This window comes from Rhipicephalus sanguineus, chromosome 2 (assembly GCF_013339695.2).
Source record: "Rhipicephalus sanguineus isolate Rsan-2018 chromosome 2, BIME_Rsan_1.4, whole genome shotgun sequence".
Taxonomy (NCBI): domain Eukaryota; kingdom Metazoa; phylum Arthropoda; class Arachnida; order Ixodida; family Ixodidae; genus Rhipicephalus; species Rhipicephalus sanguineus.
Window position 1 is genome coordinate 8,968,460 of NC_051177.1, and position 20,200 is coordinate 8,988,659.

General features: G+C 47.8%; 2 protein-coding genes across 2 annotated transcripts in view; one reads left to right on the forward strand and one right to left on the reverse strand.

Moving 5' to 3' along the window:
* Positions 1-15,457, forward strand: part of LOC119382376 (uncharacterized) — a 65,328-nt gene extending 49,871 nt beyond the window's left edge. The window contains exons 9-10 of the mRNA XM_037650069.2: positions 15,066-15,256; positions 15,307-15,457. Coding sequence (XP_037505997.1) covers positions 15,066-15,256; positions 15,307-15,448 — 333 coding nt within the window. The 3' untranslated portion in view covers positions 15,449-15,457. The remainder of the gene's footprint in view (positions 1-15,065; positions 15,257-15,306) is intronic.
* On the reverse strand, positions 15,440-16,124 carry LOC119382377 (dnaJ homolog subfamily C member 30, mitochondrial). Its single transcript, XM_037650071.2, has one exon. The coding sequence runs from the start codon at positions 16,028-16,030 to the stop codon at positions 15,461-15,463; it is 570 nt and encodes a 189-aa protein (XP_037505999.1). The 5' UTR covers positions 16,031-16,124; the 3' UTR covers positions 15,440-15,460.
* Positions 16,125-20,200: the final 4,076 nt, after the last annotated feature.

A 20,200-nucleotide genomic window follows, 5' to 3' on the forward strand; every position in this document is an offset into this window, starting at 1 on the left:
GGGTACCTCGCAAGTTACCGTAAAAACCGGAATATAGGTCGAATTTTTTTCAAAAAAACGCGATGAAAAGTCGACCCTTGTCTTATACACCGGTCATTGGCAGAAAAAAATGTGGAAGTCTCGCAACAATGGGTAGCTGAAGTCAGAAGCCTCCATTGCCATCGTGAGCATCAGCAGCGGCGGGCTGGTGGCACCGTTGGGCAACACCATTTTGCTTTTTCTTCTGTCAAGTGTGGCTGCTTCGGTTATCCGCTGTTCTTATTATTCTGTTTCCTTCAGAAATGAGTGGTAGCCGACGGCAGTTTACGATAGGCTTTAAGAAAAAAGTTATTGAGTATGCCGAAGCGCACGGCAACCTGGCGGCTCAACGGGAATTCCGTGCATCAGAGAAAAGCGTCCGATACTGGAGGAGCCAAAAGCACCTCATCACATCCTGCAGCACTGCAGTGCACCCCAAACTGGAAACGTTACTCGCCGAGTTCGTCCGGAAGCTGCATGCAAGGTCGCTACCCGTGACAGCGGAGTGCATCCGCGTGAAAGCTCTCGAGATACCGCGCGACTCTGGGTTCACGAAGGCGCAATTCAAGGGCTCGCCATCGTGCGTGCGCCGATTTATGAAGCGGAAGGGCTTTGCGCTGCGGCGGCGTACTTCCGTATGCCAAAAACTGCCCGAAGATTTCGATCACAAGCTGGTCGAGTATCAGCGCTTCGTCATACAGCTTCGTCGACAGCGTTGCTACATGATGGGACACATGGGCAACGCTGACGAAACTCCGATCTGGTTTGATATGCCCTCGAACACGACTGTGACCGCTAAAGGATCAAAGCAAGTGAAGCTCTTGACAACGGGCAACGAGCATTCGCGATTTACGCTGATGCTCACGTGCACAGCCAATGGAAAGAAGCTGGTCCCTTATATCATTTTCAAGAGAAAAGGGCTACCGAAAGAAGACTTTCCTCGGGATGTAATCGTGAGAGCGAATGAAAAAGGGTTCATGAATGAGTCCCTCATGCTCGAATGGATCCGGCTCGTGTGGAATCGGCGACCCTGTGCGCTTTTTCAGCGACCGAGCATGTTGGTCCTCGACTCATTTCAAGGCCACCTCACGGCCGATGTAAAGGGAGCCCTGTCTGATGGCAAGACGGATCTTGTCGTGATCCCTGGGAGACTAACATCAATCCTCCAGCCACTGGACCTAGTGCTCAACAAACCCTTTAAAGATCGCGTGCGCGAGCTTTACAATGAGTGGATGCTGGGCGACAATCCCAAGACCCCCGCTGGCCGCCTACGACGTCCACCTCTCGCAGCCGTTTGTGGCTGGGTGTCGTCAGCATGGAAATCTCTCCCGGAAGAGATGGTGCGCAAGTCTTTTCGCAAATGCTGCATCAGCAACGCATTGGATGGAACGGAGGACGATGCACTCTGGGACGTTACTAGTGACAAGCAGGCGTCGTCCTGTTCGGATGTGTCTGAGTGACAGCACTTTGTGGCCTTCTGGCGTTTAACTACATAAATAAAAAGAAATGTCACCGCAGTGCAGCTGGTTGTGCCGCGTATTTATCAAGGTAAGGGTGCGCCGCGATACTTTGCGATTTTTAAAAATTTCTTTTTTGGAGATTTTGGGGGGTCGACCTATATTCCGGTTTTTACGGTAGTTGCCAAGGAAACCCATAAGGTCCCCATGATCTATTTCCTCAGGGTCTCACTAACTTTCTTTCTCTCTCTCACGTTAACATATATTATATAGCATCGCAGGAGAGTGAAATAACGACTGGGCGTCACACAATCGGAATTACGTAGCTAGTGGGTCGACCTTCCAACTCATTACAACGGGTCCAGCTATAATTCATCTTCATCAGCCACCGCATCAACAAAGTGTACATAATGCCTTACAGATGTGTAGCGAGTACCTAGCTTCTCGGCAGAATGACGAATAATGGTGTAGTGGGTGCTTCCCAACTTCACAAAAATTATGATTTATGGCGTAGTGGGTACCTTGCAAGTGTACTTGTAGTAGTAGCCTCAAGAGATTTTACAATGGGCTCTAAAAATGCCGCTCTTCCAGCTTTTGCTGTGACTGTGCTGCGTTTTCCGCGCATGCCTGGCATTTTTAAGCACTCACGTTGCCAAACTTGCAAGTGACAGATAAACCATAGAGAGTTCGTATCAGAAGCAATAGTTGTGAGAATTGAAAGGACGGTTGTTTCTGCAAGATGAAAAAGACTACTCTATTCAAGTGCATTATTTTGCCAGGGTAGATACGCTGGCTAAAGCGATGAATTGAGCAGTTCCGTTACAGTGGAGGAATCTAGTGCTAAATGCTGAAAGGCCTAACAAAGGGTCTCCTGTGCACCATATCACAGATGGCACAAGAGATTACAATGTGACTGTGCAAGTGTCTCATAGTCTGCCGCGGTGGATCAGTGGTTACGGTGCTCAGCTGCTGACCCGAAAGTCGCGGGTGCGATCCTGGCCGCGGCTCTCGCATTTTGGTGGAGGCAAAATGGTTGAGGCCCTTGCACTGCGCGATGTCAGCGCACGTTAAAGAACATCGGAAATTTTCGGAGCCCTCCAGTACAGTGTGCCTCATAATTGCATCGTGGTTATTAAGTGTCACATAGGCTCATTAAATAATGTGTAGTTTCTTTTCTAAATCTATTGAAAATTAATATTTCTTTGGCACCTTATTAACAGTTGCAACTAGAATTTTCGTTTTCCCTAGTATGGGTTTCAGAGACTTGTGTACAAAAATAGTAAATGTAAATGTGATTAGACACAGGACTGTTTTGAGTGTGAAATTCATTGCAGCAAACGAAAATGGTGGACATGATTTGCCTTCAGCTAATCATACCTGCAAGATAACAACCATAGAGCAAGGCTCTCTTTTCAGGTAATATAGTTGGCGACAACTTACCTTGACAGTGGAGCGAAGGCTACGCAGGTGGGACTTGCGCACACTCGTGTTGCTCCGCAAGTAGTACGGCAGGCTTGCGTCTGATTTTGGTTTTGCTCGCTCGCATTGTTAACGCGTTTAGAAAGTTATACACACTAATAATGTGAATGGGAGAAACGTTTTGATTGTTCGGTCTACATTTTAGTGACACATTACGAGTATATTTTTCTTGGAGAACTAAACGGCGCGTTTGCGGCCACACACTGACCCACTACATCATGGACGCCATGTTTACTTTGGAAAAGGGGTGTGCTGTCTCAGAAATGGAAAGAAAAGGAAGGCATTCTTGCAAGGTGAACAACAACTGCATTGTACCTACGACTTCCTGCAACTGTCTCATAATAAATAAAGCAGCATGTATTTTAGCAAGGCAAATGAGAGAATTATCAGTAAACTTAAGTACTATTTTTGTGGCACGGTAGCCTCCACAGTGCTGTCAAGAAAAGTTGTCGCTGAGTGCAGTATAGTTCCTGACAGTAGTGGTTCCCCATACTCGAATATGGTGGTTTAATTTAGAGTGGACAAGTGCATAATAGATTTGCCATCTTAGTCACACAAGTACCAGGTCAGCTAGGTTACAGAGACAAGCAACACTTTTACTCTTTTTTTTTTTTTTATTGCGATGAAAGATTGCCCTTAGGCATCATTCTTTACGTGTATTATATATGTGCTGCAAGTCCTGTTGTGTATGAATTGAAACAGTGTCTTGTGGAATCTGTCATTATGTATGCAGCGACCACAGCTGGTCACGACACTGTAGCGAAGGCCAGCTTGCGGTTGAAGATGGGAGCGTTCCGATTGTAACCCTTGACATGTCCATATGAGGTGGTACTCATCTGACTCCATCACTGGGCATGGGCATGTACAGTAGAAGATCATTAATTCAGATTTGGCAGCGATGGCGTAGTGGTAGAGCATCAGCCTCGCATGCAAGAGGTCCGTGGTTCGAATCCCGGTGCCGGACAATTCCCAACCGGATTTTTTTAAAAATCCGCGTGATGATGGAATTGTGTAAAAAGGCCTGGGGTGCAGCCTCACTGGCGACCACAGCCAGCAATGCACTCCCTCACCAGAGCAGGATTGGCCACCCTGGTGTAGTACTTGGCCACTACCTCCCACATGAATACACCAATTAACCCTCGGCCCTCAGTCCCCAGCGGCTGCGAAGCAACTGACCAAGGTGGCGGTCAGACCTGCAAAGCAGCAGAGGGTGCTAAGAATCTCTGGGTCCGGACAGGCCGCCATTGGAATCTGAACTTGGCTACGTATAACGTTAAAGCTTTATCTAGTGAGGCGAGTCTAGCTGTACTATTCGAGGAATTAGAGGGTGTTAAATGGGATGTAATAGCGCTCAGTGAGGTTAGGAGGCCACAGGAGGCTTATACAGTGCTGAAGAACGGACACGTCCTATGCTATCGTGGCTTAGCTGACAGAAGAGAACTGGGGGTGGGGTTCCTTATTCATAAAAATATAGGTGGCAATTTAGAGGAATACTATAGCATTAATGAGAGGGTGATATGTACCGTAATTAGGTTTAATAAGCGATACAAGATGAAGGTGGTACAGGCCTACGCGCCTACATCCAGCCATGATGATCAACAGGTTGAACGCTTCTACGAAGACGTAGAATCAGCAATAAGTTAGGTAAAGACACAGTATACTGTACTGATGGGCGACTTTAATGCAAAGGTAGGCAAGAAGCAGGTTGAAGATGATGCAGTTGGGGAATATGGCATCAGCCCTAGAAACACCAGAGGGGAGTTACTAGTAGAGTTCGCAGAACGAAATAATTTACGGATCTTGAATACGTTCTGCAGAAAACGGGCTGCTCGTAAGTGGACGTGGAGGAGTCCTAATGGCGAAACTATAAATGAAATAGACTTCATAATGTGTGGCCACCCGGGCATTGTACAGGATGTGGAAGTAGTTAACAAGATCCGATGCAGTGACCATAGAATGGTAAGATCTAGAATTCGACTAGACTTGAAGAAGGAACGGCAGAAACTGATATGCAAGAAGCCGATTAATGAACTAGCTCTGAGAGGGAAAGTACAGGAATTCAGAGTTTCACTTCAGAATAGGTACGCGGCTTTAACCGAGGAAACCGACCTTAGCGTTGACGCAGTGAATGATAATCTGACTAGCATCATTAAGGAGTGTGCAGTGGAAGTCGGGGGTACAGTCGTTAGACAGGACACTGGTAAGCTATCCCAAGAGACAAAAAACCTCATTAAGAAACATCAAACCATGAAAGCCTCAAATGCAACAGACAAAATAGAGCTGGCGGAGCTTTCGAAGTTAATCAATAGGCGTAGAGTAGCCGACATAAGAAAGTATAATATAGAGAGAATTGAGCATGCTCTAAAGAACGGAAGAAGCCTCAAAGCTATGAAGACAAAACTGTGCATAGGCAAAAATAAGATGTATGCATTAAGGGACAAGTATGGCAAGGTCACAACCAATATGGATAGAATAGTTGAGGTAGCGGAAGAGTTCTACAGAGATCTGTACAGCAGCCGAGACAGTCAGGATGATAACGTAAGAAGCAGTAATAGCCCAGAGGAATCTGACATCCCACCAGTATTGACAGGAGAAGTAAAGAAAGCCCTAAAGGGAATGCAAAGAGGCAAAGCTGCTGGTGAGGATCAGGTATCATCAGACCTGTTGAAAGACGGTGCAGAGATTATGTTAGAGAAACTGGCCACCCTGTATACGAAGTGTCTCTCGACGGGGAGGATACCAGAATCTTGGAAGAATGCCAACATCATCTTGATCCATAAGAAAGTGGACGTCAAGGACCTGAAAAATTACAGGCCCATCAGCTTACTGTCCGTTGTCTACAAGCTATTCACAAAAGTAATTGCTAACAGAATTAATACGACATTAGAGTTTAATCAACCAAGGGACCAGGCAGGATTTCGTACAGGCTTCTCAACAATAGACCATATTCATACTATCAATCAGGTGATAGAGAAATGCGCGGAATACAACCAACCCCTATATTTGATTCGGTGGAGACATCAGCAGTCATGCAAGCACTGCGAAATCAGGGCATCGACGAAGCCTATATAAACATAATGGAAGAAATCTACAGCGCATCCACAGCCACTACAGTCCTCCATAAAGAAAGCGACAGAATCCCAATAAAGAAGGGCGTATGACAGGGAGACACGATCTCTCCAATGCTACTCACCGCGTGTTTACAGGAGGTTTCCAGGGCCCTAGATTGGGAAGAATTAGGGATAAGAGTTAATGGAGAGTATCTCAGTAACCTGCGATTTGCTGACGACATTGCATTGATGAGTAACGCGGGAGACGAATTACAGCTCATGATTACTGAACTGGATACGGAAAGTAGAAGAGTAGGTCTGAAAATTAATATGCATAAAACTAAAGTAATGTGGAACAATCTTGGCAGAGAACAGCGCTTTGCGATAGATGGCGAGACACTGGAAGTTGTAAAGGAGTACGTCTACTTAGGACAGGTAGTAACTGCGGAGCCGAACCATGAGAGTGAAATAACTAGAAGAATAAGGATGGGATGGGGCTCATTCGGCAAGCATTATGAAATCATGAATGGTAGTCTACCACTATCCCTCAAGAGGAAGGTATATAACAGCTGCATCTTACCGGTACTTACCTACGGAGCAGAAATCTGGAGACTTACAAAGAGGGTTCAACTTAACTTGAGGATGACGCAGCGAGCGATGGAAAGAAAAATGATAGGTGTAACCTTAAGAGACAGGAAGAGAGCAGAGTGGGTCAGGGAACAAACGGGGGTTAAGGATATCATAGTTGAAATCAAGAAGAAGAAATGGATATCGGCCGGGCACGTAGCACGTCGGCAGGATAACCGGTGGTCATTAAGGGTAACTGACTGGATTCCAAGAGATGGCAAACGCGTGAGGGGGAGACAGAAAATTAGGTGGGTAGATGAGATTAAGAAGTTTGCAGGTATAACGTGGCAGCAGAAAGCACAGGACCGGGTTGATTGGCGGAACATGGGAGAGGCCTTTGCCCTGCAGTGGGCGTAGACAGGCTGATGATGATGATGATGACACACAGATTTTGCATGCTGCCGCGGAACCAGTTTTCCACAGATATGCGTTTCCTCATTGGCCTTACCAAAATCTCCATTATTGAATGCCCACCATTTTCTCTATACTCTGGAAACTCATCGCTCTTATTGAGGAACTGCCGGTAATACGTAGAAAAGTGAGTTTTTAACCGAGCCCTTATGCTTATCGTGCACGCGGACAGGGCTGGGCAAAGATCCTTTGAAATTGTATTGCGATACGATACAAGATACTCGGGCAAGAAGTATTTGAGATACAGATACAAGATACTACCGCAATAATTGTATTCGATACGATACTTGCCAATTGTATCTTAAGATACTTTGATACATTCGCAAATTAGTTATTATATATCCATATTATGTAGCAGCAAACGCCAATGCACAAAAATGTCTGCTTGAAATCTATTAGCTGTGACCAATTTTGTTTCATTTGAATGAAATGTCTGTTAGTATCTTAAATGTTTTGGCTTTCTTGCTCAAAGTACATTAGTCCTATTCCGAAACAACTTACCGGGGTTTGTTTAAGCTGCTTAACAGGACATCTCTTTATACACTCCGCTGACAGTGGTTCTTGCTTGTCTTTTTGTAATTGATGGGAATTGCTGCTCAGCTTGCCAACCAGCTAGCGGGTGCCATCTAACCACAAGAACTCGAATAAGAAGCCTTCGCACGATGGTGCAAATACCGGCGTGGAGTTTTACCTTGTCCATAAACCACCACTACACGATACCTGATCACCGCACTGGTGTATAGCAGCAACAAAGCTGGAAGCGACATTTTTTTTACGAATAGTGTATACGTAAGGGACATAAAACTGCAATGGCTGTTCATATTCTGTGTATCTGCTGGTGTGAAGTGTTCGTTATCGATATGCTCACTAACAAGTAATCTTTGAACAATTTTTCTTAAACGAAAGAACATCTGCAACCCTGAAACATCGGGGGGGGCTAGCCCCCCTCCCCCCCAAAAAAATAAATAAAATACCAAAAATAAATAATAAAAATAGGTGTTTTCTCAAAAAGTTCCAAGGTTTTCAGCAAGTATAAATGTGTAAACAGTAGTAGAAATAACGCAGACATTTAAAAGCAACAACAAAGCAGAGAGCTTGTTTTGGCAGCACGTTACAAAAGACGTATTGCAGCGACCACACATCAAAACAATAAAAAGACTTAGGTAATGTATGAAATGCAAAAGAAGGACAGCTAAGAAAGCATTTTTGTTAGCAAGAAAATTATGATTTAAAAAGCTCTTTGAATATATAGACAGCAGAAAAAAAAGAAACGCTACACCGAGATATCTTTTGTTAGGTAAAGGCTTGTTCTATTAGATCGAGTATCGGTACCGGTGAAGCTATAGTTCTTCGAAGCTTATGCATATCAGTCGATGTCATCGCATGTAAGGCAAACTTACATCCACGAGGTCCTTCAAATCACTGGTGAGTGAAAGCCATGAGACGCAGGCAGCTTCGTTCTTGCATGCTTCAGATTTCGTAACGAAGCACCATGCAAGAGAATCTTCAATAATGACATGAAAGTGCCAAAAGAATTTGCGTAATAGACACTGCACTCATTTGGAGTATGCGACACAGGACCATGGCTAAGAGCAAGTGTCATGGAACTGACACAACTAAAAAGACAAAAGAATAATTGAGAAAACAAAATCTACGTGAGCTAGGCGTAGACTTTCGCGTGCTTGTTTGTGTCGAGACAGCGCGAGCACTGCCACGTGACCTTGCTCCACAGATAGGGATGCGCTGACCTCATCGCCTGCCCTCACTATAGAGGACTCTGTCAGTAAGTTAAAATTATGTCACTGCCCTTAGTTTTATTCAGGTGGCTTAGTGGCGCCAGTAATAATAATATCTATGGTTTAACATCCCAAAACCATGATATGATTATGAGAGATGCCGTAGTGGAGGGCTGTGGAAATTTCGACCACCTGGGGTTCTTTAACGTGCACCTTAAGTACACGGGCCTCAAACATTTTCGCCTCCATCGAAAATGCAGCCACCGCAGCCGAGCTTCGATTCCGCGACCTTCGGGTCAGCAGTCGAGCGCCATAACCACTAGACCACCATGGCGGGGCCGCCAGTACTAGCTTGAGAAGCGGACTTCAGCCAGCAATAATTGTTTCGCACGGTGGTGTTGCAATAGCAGTATCTTGAATCTTCAGATACAGGATACATTATTGAATGTATCGGAAATGTAGATAGAGATACTCGTTTTGCGAGGCGTATCGCGATACAGATACAAGATTCCCGAAGAGTATCCAAGATAGTACCTAAGATACATGTATCTTCGATACTGCCCAGCACTGCACGCGGACCATGTGGCTGTAGCGTTTTAGACACCGCGCGCTGTAAACGGGTTCTTCACGCATAATAATTTCTGGCGTTTTACGTGTCAAAACCACGAGGCATATTCCCGCAAATTAAGATTCACACATACAATAGTTAGATATTTCGCAAAATGAAGTGTTCTATGTCAATATCGTTGCATGAATGCACATCGGGCATGAAGGGCACGCTGCCGCTCGCGTGCATCATAGCGCTCTTCGCGCACCTCCATTGTGAAACAAGTCACTCTCAGCTAGCAAAACTCACACAGTGTTTCCCACCTGTGCACATCTTACAAGTCATGCTTGCAAGTGTGCCGAGTGTGGCCTCCCTATGTCCGCTAATCACACAATTCTGCGCAATGATGAATCTGGAGCGCCACTAGCGCGTGAGTTTCTTCATCTTCACAGACTACAGAAGTGTGGATGCGGCTTGCGGTGGCTTCGTCGATGCAAATTTGTTTCTCGAAATAATAAACTGTGTAAATTAGTGGGAAATAATCGGTACATGGTCGAGTCAGTTGGAGAACTCCTGCCAGCGGCAAATCCAAGTTGTGATAAAGGTCGGGGAAGAAGGGGGGTCTCTCCTCTCGGAAACTAGGACGGAATTACGTTTTGACCCCGGTCACTCGTAGAAACCGTATATGCTATGCTTGACTTGTCACTAATGCTTCACAACATCGCACATCTTGTGTGTTGCGGTGAAGCCTTTGTATGACATTATTGCGTGTAAACAGCCTAATTAATGGCTGCTCTCTGGCTGTTGGTCTTGTCTTCTTGTTTACGTTAGAGCTGCATTAATGTGCACTAAATAGTTGCAGACTTACTGCTATAATACTCCAAGTGACCCCAAAGTCCATTCTTTTTCAGCTCCAAAGCTGCTCCTAAACACAGTTACTTCTGCTACAAATCTGCTCCAAATAAGCTTTTTTCCTGCTCCAAAAATTGCTCCAAATGAGAAACTAGCTGGACGACCACTGATCGTGCTTGGCGCCTCCAAGGATCATCTGAATTAACCGGGTTGCAGCCAGATATGACAGAATTAACGAGTTTGACGCCATTAAACAACACATATGCTTGCTGGGACCAGAAAACATGTCCGAATATCCGATTTTCCAAATTAATGGGGGTCGAATTAACGAGCTTTTACTGCAGCACCCAATTCCCAGTTCCACATTGACATGACAACTGTTGTAAAAGCACGTTCACACCGAACGTGGAGCACGCAAGCGGGCAAGCAGATTTTCAAAGCGGAGAAGCAGCGAGGCCGCGCGGCTCTTCAGACCAACCACGTTGCCTTCTGCCCGCTCCGCCGCAGGAGCGGAGCAATCCACCAATCCACGGCGGACGTGTCGCCGTCTTGCGGCACTACACAATACTGCGCGGCGCTTCTCGGGCCCTGATTAGCTGCAGCCAAAGCGGCCAACTTTTCTGCGCAGAGAAAATCGGTCTGGGAGCGATCCGGGCAAGTGGCAGCGAGTTTTCCGCTTTTGCGGATAATCCGCGTCCGCTTTCCGCCTCTCCGCGTGCCGGATCCGCGCTCAGTGTGAACGTGCCTTAAGGATCCTGAAGCCTCCTAATATTTCAAATGACAAAAACGCAAGAATGACATGTCTGCACGTGTCATGAGACTGAGCTATTGCACTACTGTGTAACTTGGTGCACTGTAGCGCACAGCATCGGCATGTTGTGGCAGCGGTGGCTATGCAGTACCAGATGTGCTCGATTGCACGAATGTCTGACCGTGCTATGCAAGTACTTTCAAGTTTCATTCCCTTGTCCTGGTCCTGCAGCCGGATGTTGCAACTGCAGATTGCACCGCACTTGCATGCTCCCACAAGGACTGGGTGCCAGCAAGTTGCCCATGGCACTTGGTATGCCACTAAGAGTCCTTCAAAACTGTTGTGAGCTACAAGTGAGGTACTTTTACCTCCAGAAGTTGGGACTGAAGATAACACAATCTGCAGTCACTAAAAAACAAACTACTATGAACGACTTCTCTCAAGCCAACCTGAGCAATTTCTCGTAGATGTGTTCAAACACACACTGATGCTATTGAATTATGAAGTGGTCTATAGTCAGGCTCCTCAGCATTTTTAGAATTTTGGTTACAAGAGACATGTTGCCCGGTGTCACGAATTTCGGGTGGCCCGGTGCGGTAGACTCAGCAAGACTCGGGGTATAGCACTGCAAACTTTTATGAAACAAACAAAAAAAAAGGAAAACTTGGCACTCTAAAATATACAAATGTACAAAATACAGTCGCTACGAACTTCAGCCTCTCAACTCGGTACATAACTAAATCGTCCTACCCCTAGCCTGCTCCAGTCTTATAACAACTAACACGTCGGACCGGCCTTACTTGTCATTTCTGATGACTTGGTGCAAAGCCAAAGTCCCGTCTGGTGTCTACGTCGTCCGGTCATTTAACTTGACATGGTCCACGCCGTAGCACAATGCGCCAACCGTCGCTGCCTGTTCACAAGCAGGCACTCCGCTCTCCTGACGGCTAGGCTCGCTAGGCCTAACGTCGTTGTCGGCTCCTTCGCCAAGCATGGCGTTCCACCGCTGACGTGGCCCTTCGTTGATTGCCTTCGGTGGCTTGCTTCGGAAGAGGTCTTGCGCCGGGAACGTCCGTACTTGCGGGGCGCGGCCACTGCATCGCCGAGGTGCCTTGCTCGAACGTCGTCGATCTCGCCGGCCTCACCTCGGGATGCCCGTGTCACCGTCCGCAGACCCGAACGCCCGTCGCTGCCGTCGCCAGTGCGTCTGCTGGCGATGCGACCTTCCTCTGCCGAGCCCACGAAGACAATGCCAGCTCATTGCTCTTCGTCCTCCTCCATGGCTCGGTTCGCGTGCCTCGAGCTCTGTGGAATGTTCCAAGCACCTGCTCGTGCCGCTTCGAATGTCTTGAGGACTTCGTCGTCATCTTTTTGCCTCCGAGGGGCTCTTACTCATGACACCCGGACACCTTGAGTGTCTCTTGTAAGGTTTTACTATCAGCTTTATTTTGATAATTATCTTGCATCAGTTGCTGCTTCTTTGCCAACTATGGCATGACAAAAGTTTGGCAGTAGGAACTGTGCATGCACGACAGGCAAGGTGAGTACCCTCTTGAACCAGAAGAAAGTGGCATACAAGAAACTGCAAGGACACTGTCCCGAATATGTCGCAAGTAACGATGTTGCAGCTATGGTGTTGCAATGCAGTGTCTGTTCCATGCAACTTTTTCGGCATTAGCATCCGAGAGGTGGTACAAAAACCAACTGTAGTTATAGCTGAAACTCAGCATGCACTGACGAGATCGGGTATTTTGTAGACTTGGCTGTTTGTTGTGCTGTGGGACAATACACACATGGTAGTCAAAGCTACTGCAGCTAGTGCGCTCCCACCAGCAAACTGCAGAGGCCTTGGTTACGTGTATGCCCATTAGCAGTTCTGACCACAAGCTCTGGACCAAGCGCTTGCTTGTGGTTGCAAGTATGAATGGTGATCAAAAGTGCCACTGTGGCTGCTATTGTGTGTTTCATACTTAAGGTTTGTCCCTTGTCCTTCATGATGCGATTTGTAAAAATAAACTGCTTTTGATTTTATCAGTAGCATGCAAGTTGCTCTTGTGTAGTCAAATACAGAGGATAAAAAACAAAAGAGAAACATGTTTTGGGGGAAAGGCGAGTAGTGTACAAAAGGATTGAAGATTGGTTGTGTATTGGGCATACTATGCCATGGTCCCTCACTAGTCAAACTGGCTGAGGATCCAGATGTGTGCTTTACTACAGTATTTAATGTTGTTAAAAATGAAATGATTGCCATTATGTGCATAGAAGTTTGATTTGAATGTTCTTTAGCTATACTTATGGTGTTGCAATACCTCTGTTCGCTGGTGACCATATAAAACACGCAGGCAAACAAGGCAATGTGCAAGTTATTCCAGTAAACTGTAGAATCGATTACAAGATTAATGTGCATAAACACACTTAATAACATAAATTAAGGAGCTGTGTATGGCAGTTGCATTCCAGAATTCTTGAGGCCCACATACTACATGATGTCCGCGCACATTAAAAAACCCCAGGTGGTCAGCATTCAGCGAAGCCCTCCCCTATGGCGCTTTCATAGTCAGAGTCGCTTTGGGACGTTAAAGGGATACTGAATAAAATTTTCGCCGCCGAGATAAATGGCCCAATTGAAAGATTGGGTGCTGAAATTTGTTGAAACAACCTTCATTTCAGCCAGAGACTAGCAGAAAATAATGAATTTCATGCATTTTTCGCAAATAGACGCCGCGAACTAGAGAGGAAGTGACGCGAAACTCAGTGGATACTGACTCGCCACCGTGCTCGCTGCAGAATCGCTTACCAATCGACATCGCAAGCCGCCACCCGCTGTCGCACGTCTCTCTCAAAACATGTTTTCGCGGTCGGGAAGGTGTTCTCCGTGCGTGTGCTGAACCAGGAGCCAGGGGCGTAGCCAGAAATTTTTTTCCGGGGGGGGTTCAACCATACTTTATGTATGTTCGTGCGTGCGTTTGTATGTGCGCATGTATATATACGCAAGCAAAACTGAAAAATTTCGGGGGGGGGGGGGGGTCCCCCAACCCCCCCTGGCTACGCCCCTGCCAGCAGCCAACGACGCCGTTGCCGCGCTATCGGCCGTATATTTGTTTTCGCAAGCGGAGCTTGCGTCCGCGTCTACGAATTTGCCGTTTGTGTTGTGTGCTGCTAAGTAATGTGAATGGTGAAGCACCTGACACAACGCACAATGCCTCAACGCTGTTCTGCGTTAGTGTGTGCGAGAAGTAGCGTCGGGAGCGACAAGCCCTGTCATACCTTTCAGACAGAGCCGAAGCTTCGAAGGATATGGATTCGCCCTGCGCGCCCATCGCAGCCAACATGGGTGCCTTCAAAGCGCGACTTTTTGTGCTCCGAACACTTCGAGGATAGTGACTGTATAAATTGCTGGTCCCGGCTGCCGACCCACGTTGGGCTATGGCGGCTCATCTGGCTCGTCGTCCTCGCTGTCGCTTGACAAAGCAGAAGGGTCACATACATATGGTTGTATTTGGCGCATCCGTTTCGGAGGCCTGTCGAACTCGGGGTCGCAATCACCGCTCGCGGAACTACTGTCACTCACACCTTGCATCTTTGCGCACTCGCGACACGCTCGGTAGTTGTAGTGGATTTTGAGGAAGAAGCGTTATTTTGTCTCCCATGTGGGGAAAGGACAAGGCTAGCGCCACACCAGCCTCCCCGAGCCACCCTCGGTCCGTGAGAGGTGGAGAAAGGGAAGTGGCAGGGCAGGAGAGAGCGTGCCGGTTGCCCCCTCTTGCTGGAGCATTGACGTCACGGCCGTCGACAAGCGCACTGGCGTGCAGCCGCCGCGCTCTCACAATCCACTAAAGATACGGCCAACTGCTCGAAATTACGTGAAATAAATGCTGTTTATAGGAACAGTCGTGTCGTCCGAGTCGAATGTAAGTGCTTTCGTAGGTTTTTAGCTAAAACCTAACTGAAATTAAGGGAGCATATTCGGCCAAGCGGGCGACTGCCACATGGGAGGCTGCGACTCAATGAGGCCGTTTCTTACAGTGGAAGCCCAGGGGACATTACTTGTAGTGCACACAAAAGGAATTTCCGCTTTTGATTGCGTCTATATTCCAATTCGTTCTTGGCTGATCACTGTGTTGTTCATACCAACAGGGACGCAGTGAATTGACTGACGCCTTGGACAGCCTAATGAAGAAGTCGCCTGGAGCAACTCGCAGCTCGCCCGCAAGAAAGCACGAACACAAGCAGAACAGGAAGCCGAATCTCGAGCATGTGTCAACAGAAAACGTGTTTGCATCAACAATTATTGACTACAAGGTGTACGAGAAACCTGGCCTCAATCAGTAAGTAGCCAGTTCTTGTGCCGTAGTTGTGCTCACCGGACCCTTTGCAGGATCCACGGCAGACAGCGTACGAGTGTTGCAGTGATGACTCCCGTGAGAAGGTCGTCTCGACATTCCAAGCGCCGTTCCAGTCTCGTATCACCACCGCGCACCCTACTGTACAAACCAAACTCTGCACTTGGAGATGTGTAAGAAATAAAATGTTTATTTCCTCTCTTGAGGTGGCGAAGAAGGCGTGTCGTGCATTTTCTCCCACACGTGTACGCCGAACAGGGCAAGGGCGACAACGGCAAACAGTGCCACGGCCACACCCGCGTCTCCTTTCCCTCGCCTGATCTGCATCTCCTCCTCTCGCAACACGTCCTCGTACTTCTGCTTGCGCCACTGGTACGACTTCACGGCATCCCCGTAGTGCTGCCGGTAGAATTCGTCGAAGTTGTATATCTGCGAGCGGCCGCCCATTGGCGCGCGCCTCGTCGGCTTCCTCGCGTGAAGGCCCTGCAGCGGGGAAGAGGAGCCTCCCATAATCTTATCGTCGTAGTGCGCCCGCAGGGATTCGTTAGAGAGCGTGTCGTACGCAGTGGTGATCTCCTGGAAGCGCTCGCCACTACTGCCCTTGTTTTTGTCGGGGTGGTACCTCATCGAGAGCCTGTAATAGGCCGCCTTGATTTCGTTCGGCTTTGCGCTCGGACTAACCTCCAGCACGTCGTAATATGTCCTCTTTGCACTTGAAGAAGCGTAGCGCCTGCAGAGCACGGACGTTGCTGCCCGCATTCGGCCCTGCGCTAATTAAACTTCTAGAACACTAGCAGAGACTGTAGCGCTAATGTACGCAGGTCGAAAGCGTCCATTGATAAAGGCTATGACATGGCTACTGGCTGTATGGGGCCGTTTGAAGCTGTTTCATCTTGACCGGGTCGAAATAAGAAAACCATAGAGTAACGACTAGAGGAACAGCTGGGCCGGTAAAGCGATAACCACTAAAGCGCTGATATGCTGATATCTTGGCATAGAGTTGATATACTGACTCTAAAAAAATAGGCAGCGTTTGTGTAATGATGGTGATAGTACTTGCAGCGCTATTAGCGCTATCACGCTTCTCAGGGCGCTCTCGGCGCGCGACCGAGAGTTTGACAATATCCGTCAGTCATCCGCTGCGACGTTTGTAGCAGAAGTAGCAGAAGCATGGCAGAAGCTCTGTGCGAGCGCCGTCCGTGTTCTGCAATGTTCTGCAGTACGCTGCTTCACAACCTCAAGGACGCACGCTATGCACGAAGCATGCCGAAGAAATGGTACGCGAAGGCTTTAGCCATGCCATCGTTGCATCTTTCTGTCATAGAAGCCGACGACGACGGTAGCAGGGGTAGCAGCAGCAGCAGCTCCGACGACATCCGTAGCGTTTGCGAAGACAAGTTTGATGAACTGTTCGGCCACCCGAAAAGGATATCTATAAAGTCATTATGTTGGAAGCGCAGTCCCGACATTACCGAGAAGGAGGTAAGTAATGAAATGAAATAAATACCACGAAATGTAATGTTTTTTTTTTTTTTTTTTGCACTTTAGTTCCGCAGGAATTACCGCATAGAGTTTCCTACAATACTTACTAGAGGGAACTCTGGCGCTAGTGTCTATGGGAGCTGCAACGCATGACGCTTCAGCCAGCATGGGAATGATGGGTAGTACACAAATTTGTCTAAACTTCGTACTTTCGGCTCCGTTTGGCTCCGCGTCGGCTGCATCCGCTTTGTCGAAAAACAAAGTTCAGCAAAAGTCAGCAGTTTCACTTCGCCACTTTAACTTCTTTAGGCTCAGCAATTCAAATCTGGTCACGAAGTTCACAACGGTCTATTCTTTTATCCGAAACGAACGCCAAAACACAGCAATAAACAAAGCCACAAGTACGTTTGAAGCCGCAAGCACGAAGACTAGGCAAATTTGTGTACTACCCATCATTATAGTGCCTAGAATATACTTACTAGTGTGCCGACCGCCGAGGGTTTCCAATGGGAGACGCTGGCACCGACGGTGATGCCTTCCACTGGACGCCACCAGACGGCGACACTCTTAGGGACCATGCTAACGGGTCGCCCTTTTCGGAGGTGGGTCTCCCTTTCCGGAGGTGCATTGAGGTACGGGGGCGGAGTCACTTTTCTTTTTGTTGTTGTTCGTTTCCTGACGTCACTTCCGTTTTTTTCTTTTTTTGCGTGGAGCGGCTGTATGTGTTCTGAAGTCATCTTTTTTTTTTTTTTTTGCGCGGGTAGGAGGGACAGCACTGCAGAGCATGGACCCGACTAACCCGACAGCGCCGACAGGCTGACACGATGTTCTCTGCTGGCACGGGCACATTTGATCGCTGCATCAAGGTCGGCTGCATGGTTTAATCGCGATTTGGCTAACCTCAGAGCCAAACTCGATCCGTGTCGGCCCTGATTGCGATCAAGTGTCCGTACGACACCAGTATATGACACGGTGTGAAAGCAAGCTTGACGGCTCGCAGAAGTTCGAGCCATCGTGGTGACCGCTGTTATGACGGTGGATACGCAGGTCGTTGAAGGCGCACGTAATATTTCCAAGGTTATTGTCGTGATCGACTTGAACATAAGCCTCCTGTGTTCCCGAAGAATCTGACCTGGAAACTGGACTCGCTTGAGCGCTGGCCAGACGTCAGCTGAGTTCAATACCGAACTGTCACCGCATCCTGGATACGTTGGCTGTCGATCGCGATGAAAAGTGTCCGTGCGACACCGGTATTATGGCACGGTGTGAAAGCAAGCTCGACGGCACGCAGAAGTTCGAGCCATCGTGTGTCGGCTGTTTGACGGTGGCAGTGATACCTTTCTCTATGGTGATACAATGATACACGGTTTGTTGCTTTTGTTCCTGCAACATTGCTCGATTTATTATTCGTGCGCCTGCGACGCGCGAGTAAAGATTGGATACGACATACGGCCAGCCCACGGGCCACCAAGTAGCTGTTTGGTACTGGAACGACGGCCAACGTAATAATCCAGGATGCGGTCGACATTGGACGCGTCCTCATTAAAGTATTAACATATTTAGCGCGCATTAACTAATGCTCCACTCACCCAGCCAACTCGTTCAGCCGTTTTAATTCCAGAGTTCGTTACTGAACTCAGCCGACGTCTGGCCAGCGCTCAAGCGAGTCCAGTTTCCAGGTCAGATTCTTCGGGAACACAGGAGGCTTACGTTCAAGTCGATCACGACAATAACCTTGGAAATATTACGTGCGCCTTCAACGACCTGCGTATCCACCGTCATAACAGCGGTCACCACGATGGCTCGAACTTCTGCGAGCCGTCAAGCTTGCTTTCATATACCGGTGTCGTACGAACACTTTTGATCGCGATCAGGGCCGACACGGATCGAGTTTGGCTCTGAGGTTAGCCAAATCGCGATTAAAGGTCTCTGCACAGCGTTGTTCCTACCCGCGCAAAAAGAAAAAAAGACTTTTGAAAACATGCAGCCGCTCCTGGCCGCTCTACGCGAAAAAGAAAAAAAAAGAAACGGAAGTGACGTCAGGAAACGAACAACAACAAAAAGAAAAGTGACTCCGCCCCCGTACCTCAGTGCACCTCCGAAAAGGGAGACCCTCAGGCCGCCGTTTATTTCTGCGTGGTGTGGTGGGTGTTGGCAGAGACGGCACTACTGGTGTTGGTTTTGAGCGTGAACTGTGTGCGCGAGAACCGCCTCTGGCCGTGGTGTAACCGTGGGGACGTGGTCGCGTTGTGTAGAGTGTCGTAGAAAGTGATTCGTGTGCAAGTCGTTGCCGCTTTTGTTTCTGCGATGTCCCCGTGTTCAGTGGACCGCCGCCAAATCTATAAGCAACGATAACGAGCGTGAGATAAAGGCCATGTGTATGCGATTTGTGAATGTCTGTAATAGTAGTGGTTCTTGATGGAAAGGAAGAACGGAGTGTCTAGCGCGTTACGTCTAGACGTAACTATAGGAGCCGTTGCAGTTACGTCTGGACGTAAGAATAACAAATCTTAAAGTTACGTCCAGCGTGAGATCAGACGCACCGAACCGATCGGCTCTAGTGGCGCAGCGGGCTAGTACGTGTCGTGCTCGGATCTGCGAGGACGTTGGTTCGAACCTCGCTGTTGTCCTTCTCTCTCTTTTTTTATTAAGTGCTCCACGGGCGCCGTAATATTTTTTGTTTAAGGAAATCGCCTTGGTGGCAGCGGTGGACGCCCCAGCCCACGTCGCGCTCCGTCTCTTGCTGTAGTGACACCAGCCACTCGAGCAAAATAGTGGAGCGACGACGGCGCACCGCGAAGCGACAGCGTCCCAGTGACATGAGCCAACCACTGAGACTGGCAAGATAATTATTAAACTTAAGTGCGCATTGCGAATCACACGGTGGACGTAACTTTAGCAGCTGATTATGGCTCCCTGCGTCGTCTGCTAGCCACACCGTGTTCGCTAGTGTGCGAACGTCCTGCGCGCGTCCTCAGAGGGCAGCCTATTCCGTTGTGTTAGCACAGCATCAAATGCTTGTACGTATGTCTGCACGATATAAACAAGCATTTCAATTTCCAAGGCTTGTATGCAGACTAATAAGTGAGCAAGACACGCAAATTGGGCGAGTTGGTGAGGTTCCATGGTAAAAATATAAAGCAGCGCTTTTTTAAACACAAGACGAAGGAATGGAGGGACACATACGTCTCTTCTTTCCTTCGTCTTGTGTTTAAAAAAGCGCTGTTTTATATTTTTAATAAGTGAGTGCATGCACGTGTCGGTATGGAGGTGTGAATGCAGAATTTTTGAGACACAATTATTATATTATTTTATTTATTTAATACCCATAGCGCCCATACAGGCATTACGTACAGTGGGGGGGGGGGGGGGGTACAGAAGAAGAACAAGCATGAAAGTTGCAGGTGCAAATGAAAATGTAGATTATTCTACGCCGACACAAACGTA